Source organism: Cicer arietinum, chromosome 1, assembly GCF_000331145.2.
Source record: "Cicer arietinum cultivar CDC Frontier isolate Library 1 chromosome 1, Cicar.CDCFrontier_v2.0, whole genome shotgun sequence".
NCBI classification, from domain to species: Eukaryota; Viridiplantae; Streptophyta; class Magnoliopsida; order Fabales; family Fabaceae; genus Cicer; species Cicer arietinum.
In genome coordinates, this window is record NC_021160.2 from 5,870,942 (window position 1) to 5,880,449 (window position 9,508).

General features: G+C 26.8%; 1 protein-coding gene across 1 annotated transcript; it reads left to right on the forward strand.

Annotated features, from left to right (window-relative positions):
- Window positions 1–6,487: 6,487 nt before the first annotated feature.
- Window positions 6,488–8,669, forward strand: ACO1 (1-aminocyclopropane-1-carboxylate oxidase). Its single transcript, XM_004486141.4, has 4 exons — window positions 6,488–6,692; window positions 6,914–7,140; window positions 7,255–7,588; window positions 8,097–8,669. The coding sequence occupies exons 1-4, from the start codon at window positions 6,588–6,590 to the stop codon at window positions 8,379–8,381; spliced, it is 951 nt and encodes a 316-aa protein (XP_004486198.1). The 5' UTR covers window positions 6,488–6,587; the 3' UTR covers window positions 8,382–8,669.
- The last annotated feature ends 839 nt before the right edge of the window (window positions 8,670–9,508 follow it).

Genomic DNA, 9,508 nt, shown 5'->3' on the forward strand with positions numbered 1-9,508 from the left:
TGCTAACCATCTCCATTGCAAACCATCTCCATCTTTGTTACTATCCCTACCAACTCTCATTCAAATACTATCCCTAAACCTTAAATCCTAAACCGCTTCAGTTTTCTCTTCATTATGTAAACTTCATACGCTTGTTTCCTCCTCCTTTTCATTCTTCTTCTCATTGCAAACCCTACGAACAATATTGCCTTGTTACTAACCCTCATTACGTAAACTTCATACGCTTGTTTCCTCTTCATTCTCCTTGTCATTGCGAACCATCTTTATTTATGCGAACCCTACTCTCCTACGAACTGTTCGTATTTCTGTGTTGTTCTTTGTTCGTATTTCTGCGTCGTAACCCTATTGTTTTTCTGTTTTTCAGGTATTGTATTTATTAGTTTTTTGTTTCACTAAAATGCATGTTGACCTTATACTGCTATCAATGCACAAATATTTATTGATTTATATGTTTTATTTTATAGTGTCTTCGTCAACTAACAACATCGACCATGGGTACTATATATTGCGATTCATAAAAGAAATTGTTGATATGAATCAAACTATAATCTCAGAAACGGTACGGTATTTTCATTATTTATTTTCATATATAAACTATGTATATATTTGATTCGAACTTATTTATGTTCAATTTTTATATTGCACAATACTTTGACAATTCCAGTCCAACATACTCTAAAAGAGATCTAATTGAAATAAAGGAAGACTGGTGTCAGTATGTGATTGAAATGAAAATTATTTGATTTGTTGGGAAATAGCATGCTGCAAGGGATAATTATATGAATATATGATAGTTCTGTTCTGTGTAATTCTGATAGTTATATAAATATCTATATAGTTTTGCGATGTTGTCAATATTGAATATGTATATAAATATGTTGTGAACTGATTGTGTAAATATGTAAAGTTATAAAGTTAAATTATAAAATTATATAGTTATGTTGTTGTGTACTGATTGTGAAATACATCTATTGAATACATTTTTTACAGCGTTTTTTCAAAATAGCGTTGTAATAGGTGCATAATAATGCATATATTAAATGCACCTTTTACAGCGCTTTTAAAAAAAAAAACGTTGTAATAGGTGCATAATAATGCATCTATTGAATGCACCTTTTACAACGTATTTTTCAAAAAGTGCTGTAAAACGAGTATAACAAGTGCGCACTATATCTAACTATTTTATAGCGTTTTTTTTTAATTTTAAAAAGCGCTGTTGTATCTTTTTACAACGTTGGATGCTACCGCGCTTATTTTTTTTGAAAAAACGCTGTAAATGATTTAAAAAAACGCTGTAAAATAGATTTTTTCGCGTAGTGAATAAAATACATATAACTATTTTAATTAATTTTAGATAATTTATCTACAATTTTTAAAAGGCAATTTAACATCATGTATTCTACTTTAAAAATAATATATTCAATGTTATCACCAAACATCTCTTAGTAACTAACATTATTAACTTTTCCTGCAAAGGGTCTAGATTCTTGAGGTAAATCTTATCAAATTGTGAATTATCTTTGTTTTGAGCATCATGAAAGGTATACAACCATTTGTTTTTTCATGTTCATTTTCATAAGATGATTGGTCCATTATTCATGGTTGGATGGGGTTTCAAGGGGTGTGCTAACGTTGTACAGATATTATTCTTGCGGATAAAAATTATTGAATTTGATATAGTTATTTATTATATTTGAGAAGAAAGGACGATTTTAAAAAAATAAAAAGGCTACATCAAAATAGTGTATTCTCTTTATATCCAGTGGTGGTGTGAATGTTATAAATAATTTGAGAAAAAATATTTAAAATGGAATGAAGGAATATTTTTTAGGACGGCTGTGTTGTATTGAGTCATTTTTTATCCATCTTGTTGAATGATTCCTAATAATCTATATATTAGCGAATCCATCATAATGAGGTCATTGGTCAATTTTCTCTTTGCATTTTAATATGTTATACAATTTAATTTATTTTGATCTTGGTATATGTTCATTGTTCAGTGTTCAGTAGTGTTCACTTTCACTTTCTTTTGTTATAACTTATTGTAAGCTTCTTGCGACCACCAAATTAAATAAGAATAATAATAATAATATACAAAAAAGGCTGCTTAAGCATAATACTGTGCAATAGACTAGTAGCATCAATTTCATGCATACAATGAAACGAACAATATCAAGAATGATGATATCTTATTTTTCTATTTCAATATCTTTGTCAACTACTGGTATACGTTACAAATATTTTCAGTTAGAGATTTATTTATTTTTTGTTGGCTGAAGACGGTAAATATTATCTATAATTTTAAATTTGAATCAAAGATAAAATGTTTAATTTAATGATATTAAAATTTATTAATTAAACTGAAATTTAAAGACTCCAATTAAAGATTTATATTCAACATTTTTAGTTATTGGTATTTTATTATATATATATATATATATATCAGTATTTTAATTTATGTGTCGAAATATCATTCGATCAAAATTATAGTCATTTCACTAAATGATGAAAAAGTATTTCAATTTAAGAATATGATTAAAAATATATAGTATTAATTATAATTTTAGTATCTCTTTCATATTTTTTAATTAAAAAAATAGTAATTTGACATATTTTGAATAATGTGACATATCATTTTATGATGTATAACTATCTAGATGTAATAATTATTTATATGACATTAATTAAATTATAAAAATAAATAATTTCAGAAATTAAGACTGAAAGTTTTAAAAGTCATTATTACAATTTCATAGATATATTAATTATATTGTATGTCACACTGTTTAAAATATATCTTATCATAATTTTTTAATTAATTTTTTTTAAGAAAGACTCAAATGATTTGATTTTAAAATATAATTATCAATTTTACAAATGAAGTAAAAATAAAAAATAAAAATAATTGCAATTAAGAAAAAAAAAGATATTTTAGGTATAGAAGCGTGCATCAATGCGTACGTGATAAGATTTTTGCTTAAATAGCATAATTATTAGGCGGTTCTTTTGTCATAATTTTGTCAATTGTTAAAGAATATATAATGATCAATCGTAAGAGAAGGTATCATGATGTCCAAAGCTTAGCAATGAGAAACTAGCTAGCCAAGATATTTTGCTCATAGTTTTATAAATTAACGTGCCCATGCTTCCTATAGTTCCTAAGAAGCAAAAAGACAAGTGAATAACATATCTTAAATTATTAAAAATTAAAAATAAAACATATAAAAACAAGAATCTTGCAAAGAAAACCTGAATGAATAGATCGTATAAGAATGGTATAGCCATTTGTGGACGTGGGGTTGGGTGAGTTTATGAAGAAATCAAAGAGAGGGTTGAAACAACCATTCCCTACCAAAAATGAAGATGATTCAAAACCCCTTCACATAATATGGCCACATTCTATGTGACAAAAGAAGAGGGGTCCATCAATATGTGTACACATACATTTTCCACGAGTTTCTGCTGTGTGCTCATTTTTAAATCTTCGATATTAAACTTCACCTCTTATGTCATTTTTCTTTTAAAATTATTTATGTATAGATATTTAAAAAATTAAAAAATTAATTAATTTTGATGAAATTATTTATTTTTATAATTTAATAAATAAATAACAAATATTATCATAAATTAATCATTCTCTCTATTATAAATAAGTAATAATATTATTGACTAAAAAATAACAAACAGTATACGTTGAAAATAATAAATAAATAAATAAATAAATAGGAATACTTCTTCTACAAAAGCGAGGACAAATAAATAGAGAAAGTATTATTTTTCTTAAATTTTCCGTAGTTGATTTGAAATAGCGGACTAACTTTGGTTAAAATTGGATTGATTAAAAGTATCAATTTTTTTTAATGAATTTGGATTTTCTAAAGTGAGAAAATTAGTAAGTGTTATTTTAATAAATTTATGATTTATTATGATGACTCCATAATATCTATCTTTTATTTGTTAATTAATCAACCATTATTTACTTTATTTGTGTAAATTTTTAAATACATACTTTAAACTGAAAAAAATCAATAATATATAATAAAATTTAAAAAAAAATCAAAGGATGTATAAATTGCGATCATTGTTTTACTTATAAAAAAAGATTGAGATGATTTAAATTCGAGAAGAATATAGCATGTTACTTAGTGAAAATATGACAGCTTAATTAGTAAAAAATTATCAGATAAACTCAATACATTGGCAGCACACAGCGGACCCATTGGATTAAATTGTTAAAAATTCACGCACTAGAAATAATTCCATCTTCTGTAATAAAAAAATAAAAAGAGAGAAATAATTCCATGTCAGTGTGTGAGAGTCCGTGAACTGCTCTACCTTGTAAGATTAAATATAATAATTTCGTTGTGTATATAACATTCAAATTTAAATTCTTCATAAATTCAATTTGTAACTAAATCATAAAGTTAAATTTAAATGATATATAAATTAAATTGGATAGAGATTTAAATTAAAATTTGAATTCGCAAATTTCAAATTAATCAAACTATAAATCTACCTTATCATACACCATCGAAGTTATTGAGAGAATTATTTTGACAATATTTGTATTATTTGTGATATGGGAATTACACTACCTTCGTTGCAAACAACAATATCAAAAACAATATAATAATTTTTTCTTATTAAAAGTAATTTTTTTTACTATTTAAAAAATTAAAAAAAATTTAATATTAAAAACTTATAATATTGATGTACTAATAATTTTTATAGTAATATTGTACCTTATAATAGTATATAGTTGTCGAAGGTAGTGATTGACGACCAGATGCAGCCGCAACAATAAAAATGATGGCTATAGTGACGTATTAGTGTTAAAATAAAAAAAAATAAAAATTGTGGTTTTGAATTTAAGTAAAAACTATTTTTAAATCAAGTGAAAAAAAAATATGACCATGTTATATCCGAGCATACTTTGAGTTTAGATTAAATTTTTGAAACAAAAAATCAAAAGCTTCGAACCATCTCAAACTACCTTTTAGATTCTATTGGTTTATGTATGTATTTATATCAGAAAAAACTCAAGTTACACATAATACAAAGATAAGGCTGGTCACAAGATTATAAAGAGAAATACATATCTCACCATGCAAGTTGTTTAGTAAAATGAGTTAAACTCAGTGTAAAAATTTAATACTCGTCCACCGTTTGCATCAGTTATCAAACTCAATAGTATTAAATATGATGGATGTCCTGGAAACAATACAAATTCAACATAAAATAAAGTTTGATAAGAGTTTATTTTATAAAGAGAGACATCACTTATTTTATAAGTGAGTTTGTAATTCTATGAGTTCGATTAAACGTAAAAACTTTATAATTTGTATTTTATTTGTAATTTTAATTTAAATTTGTATTTTTTTTTCAACTTTTAATCTCTAAAACATTTATTTTTTTTTATTTTTAGATATTACTACTAAATCAACTCATATATTATTTGAATTTTTAAATAACTTTTTACAATCACGTATTTTAGAACATTATAAATATTTCTCTTACAAAATTTATAATTTTTAACAAGAACCAAATTAACTATGAATTTTTATAGACTAAACTTATTTAATCCTTTTAATTATAAAAAATAGCATTTTAATTTTAATGATTTCACAGTTTTGTATAGAAAACAGTGAAAATAATTTAAAATAGAATGGTGGCCAAGATCAAACTCTCTGCTTTTGCATGGATGCACAAGAACAATTGAAGGGATGAAAACTACAGGAAAAAAGAAAATCAATAGGCAAAACCAAAATCATCTCCTTTTGTAAGCACCACCAAACATATATTTCATATTTGAACAATTTTATTTTATATTTTTTTATTAAGCATTTTATACTATAAATCTTCTCATGATCATCTAAATTTAGTGATACTTACATCTTCATTAATTTAAATTTAGTGATACTTACATCTTCGTTAATCTCTATAGCTGTAGAATACATAATTTCACTTTATCCAAAAAAGAGGTTAATACTCGATAATTCTCTAAATTTTAAAAACTCTTAATTTATTTTTTTAAGTTGAATATGCAAGTTTCATTGATCAAATTCAAAGACCTTAAAATATGTATCCCATTTCTTTCTGCATTGAAATTTAACACTTTGTATTAGATATATCTTAATTGGTTAGTTAATTTAATTAATTAATTAATTATATTAATTATATTAATTAATTAATTATTTTACAGTAGTTAGTTGTTTATCTAATTAAATATATAAGTCTATGAAATCTTTGATGCAAAACAATTATCTCAACTATTATATCATTGAATTTACTTTTCTTTTTCGTTTATCTTGTATGGATGCTTAAATTTAAAATCGTAATTTTTTTCAAATGTGAATTAGACTCCCAAAAATACACACACATAAGAATTTGTAGAGAATAAGGCAACATACTTTTTGTTAATTAAATGAATAATTTTTCCATTCTTAGCCATTCATTCAAGTTGGAGGCCTATAAATACATTACATTGCACCTCTTACAATCGCACTCCTCAAAGCATATACTCATTCACATATAAACTGATTGAAGTGAGAGAAAAGAAAGTAAGAAAGTGAGAGAAAATAAACAAAATGGAAAACTTTCCAATTGTTGACATGGGGAAGCTTAACACAGAAGAGAGAAAAGCAACCTTGGATAAGATGAAAGATGCTTGTGAGAACTGGGGTTTCTTTGAGGTATACTAGTTCTATGTATATAATAATCTCTCTATGTTTTGTTCTTTGTAGCACAACACTTTAGATTCAAGACATTTTTGTTTAGTGTTTGACACACAGTGTCGCCACCCTGATATAGGTGTGAGCTTGTTAGTGTCGTGTTTTGTGTTTGTGTCAGTGATTCATAGGTTTTATTGTTTAAAGGCTTTTTCTAATGTAAATTTTTGTGGTGTTTTGTGAAGTTGGTGAACCATGGTATATCTATTGAGTTGATGGACACAGTGGAGAAGCTGACAAAAGAACACTACAAGAAGTGTATGGAACAAAGATTCAAAGAAATGGTTGAAAGCAAAGGTTTGGAGTATGTTCAGTCAGAAATAAATGATTTGGATTGGGAAAGCACTTTCTTTTTGCGCCATCTTCCTGTTTCTAACATTTCAGAGATCCCAGATCTTGATCAAGATTACAGGTCACATATTTAAATACATGTTTTAATATTATAATATTATATCTTTTTGTGCATTTTTGTTTAGCTAGCTCTGTTTCTCATATAGAAAAAACAACACCCTTTGTGTATTTTTAGGAAGGTAATGAAGGAATTTGCAGTGAAATTGGAGAAATTAGCTGAGGAACTACTTGACTACTTGTGTGAGAATCTTGGACTTGAGAAAGGGTACTTGAAGAAAGTGTTTTATGGATCAAAGGGTCCAAATTTTGGGACAAAAGTTAGTAACTACCCTCCTTGTCCTAAGCCTGAACTCATCAAAGGACTTAGAGCCCACACAGATGCTGGTGGCATCATACTACTCTTCCAAGATGACAAAGTTAGTGGATTGCAGCTCCTCAAGGATGATAAGTGGATTGATGTTCCACCAATGCGTCACTCTATTGTCATCAACCTTGGTGATCAACTTGAGGTAACAATATACATGTGCATAAGGTTTTAAGTCATTAGTGTGAATTGCGGTTGGAGACCTTTTTCTAAAAACCTTACATCTGCACATACCCGAAATTGGATCCTCTACTACTAAGTTATGGGGTTGTAGCCATAAGTTTGTTGAATGTAAATACATAAATTTTATTTCTTTAAATCTTATTGTCTTTATAGCTACAACACTATACTACAACTGCAGAGGATCTACTTCTACAACGATTTTGATTTTAAAGTTAGATTTTTATTATTTTTAAATTTAAAATCTGAATTTGAAATGTAGACTGTCTGATCTTGATTGAACAGTACACTACTATAAAAGGTTGTTGACTGTCGTCAATTGAGGTCCAATTTCGCACATGCCCTATTAATATAATGTTTTTCACCTGTCATTGTACACTATATAAGTCATGTTCCTATGTGCAAAATATGTTCCAATCAAAGTGACACCAAAAATAGCATAGTAAAAAAGTTTGTTTTTTAATTAAATTCAGGTGATAACCAATGGGAAGTACAAGAGTGTGATGCACAGAGTAATTGCTCAAACAGATGGTGCTAGAATGTCCTTAGCTTCATTCTACAATCCAGGGGATGATGCTTTAATCTCTCCAGCACCAACCTTAGTAAAGGAAAATGAAACAAGTGAAATCTACCCAAAATTTGTCTTTGATGATTACATGAAGCTCTATGTTGGTCTCAAATTCCAAGCTAAAGAGCCTAGATTTGAAGCTATGAAGGCCTTATCAAGTGTTGATGTGGGACCCGTAGTGACAGTCTAAGTTGTTGCTGAGCATATGAAAAAGCATATTAGAATATTAATTATATATGCTTATGCTAATAAGCTGAGTTTATGTGTGTGTGTGTGATAATTGGTTTGGGAGCTTAAGATTGTGCAGTCTAAATGTTAGTTTATATTAAAATAAAGTATGATTATTAGCTCGATCTTAGATTGTGTGTGGATCACTAATCAGTGATGTTGTCTGTGATGATTAACTGATTAAGTTATGTAATGTGATGTAGTACTGTTCTATAAAGCAAAACAATTAAGGAGCTGTCTTTTATGATTCCTCTTTGGCTTATTGTGCCTTGTAATTAAATATTCTTCATGCATTAAAAAATTAATATATGGAAGAGAATTAAGTGTTTCATTAAGATTAAGGTAAAAGTGAAAACCACAATTACCTACTAGAATCTTCAAAGGTGAAGACAAAGACACAGTTAAAGTTGTCAAATGGCTTAGTGACTGTGACAGCTCCTGAGCATCCATTAATCTATTTCCCTTTTTATATAAAGTGTTCACACTTCCAAAGAAGAACAAATTGAATCCAGAATGTGTTTGGTTTTTTAGTAAAGATACTTGTATGGCTTTTGTGAGAGGCTACAAATATCAATTTGATCAAAAGTGATAAAAAAAAGTATTTTTTGCATTAGATTAAAAAGTTTACACTAACTTGTTTTTTTGTGTGCAATTTCTATGCATCTTCTACTTACTTTCAAAGTATAAATATATAAATATAAATTATGTCACATCAACTTCAATCGTAACGAAATCAATTTTATTCAAAGTTATATTCATAAAACATACACTTAAACACACAACTTTTTGTATTTGTAGTGAGAATTTGAAAAAATCACCGTATTAATATAATTTTATCAAATTCATTATTTATCTAAATATATATTACAAACCGTAATGTTTCTCTTCTTTATTTTTTCAAATGAAGTGGGATTGTTCAACTAATTATTTGTTTTTGAGGAACTTTTTTTTATGACATTCCACACGCATTGCTAATTTGCTATATAATTTTTTTAGAGTAGTTGGTTTAATTAAAACTTCAGTATTTGTATTGAAGAAATTGCTACGATATATTATTAAATTGAAGTGTTTTAATATATTTATTTATTA

Coding starts and splice junctions, on each gene's coding strand:
- ACO1 (XM_004486141.4), top strand. CDS start 6,588: ATGGAAAACTTTCCAATTGTTGACATGGGGAAGCTTAACACAGAAGAG. Junction 6,693..6,913: donor AGAACTGGGGTTTCTTTGAG/GTATACTAGTTC, acceptor TGTTTTGTGAAG/TTGGTGAACCATGGTATATC. Junction 7,141..7,254: donor GATCTTGATCAAGATTACAG/GTCACATATTTA, acceptor GTGTATTTTTAG/GAAGGTAATGAAGGAATTTG.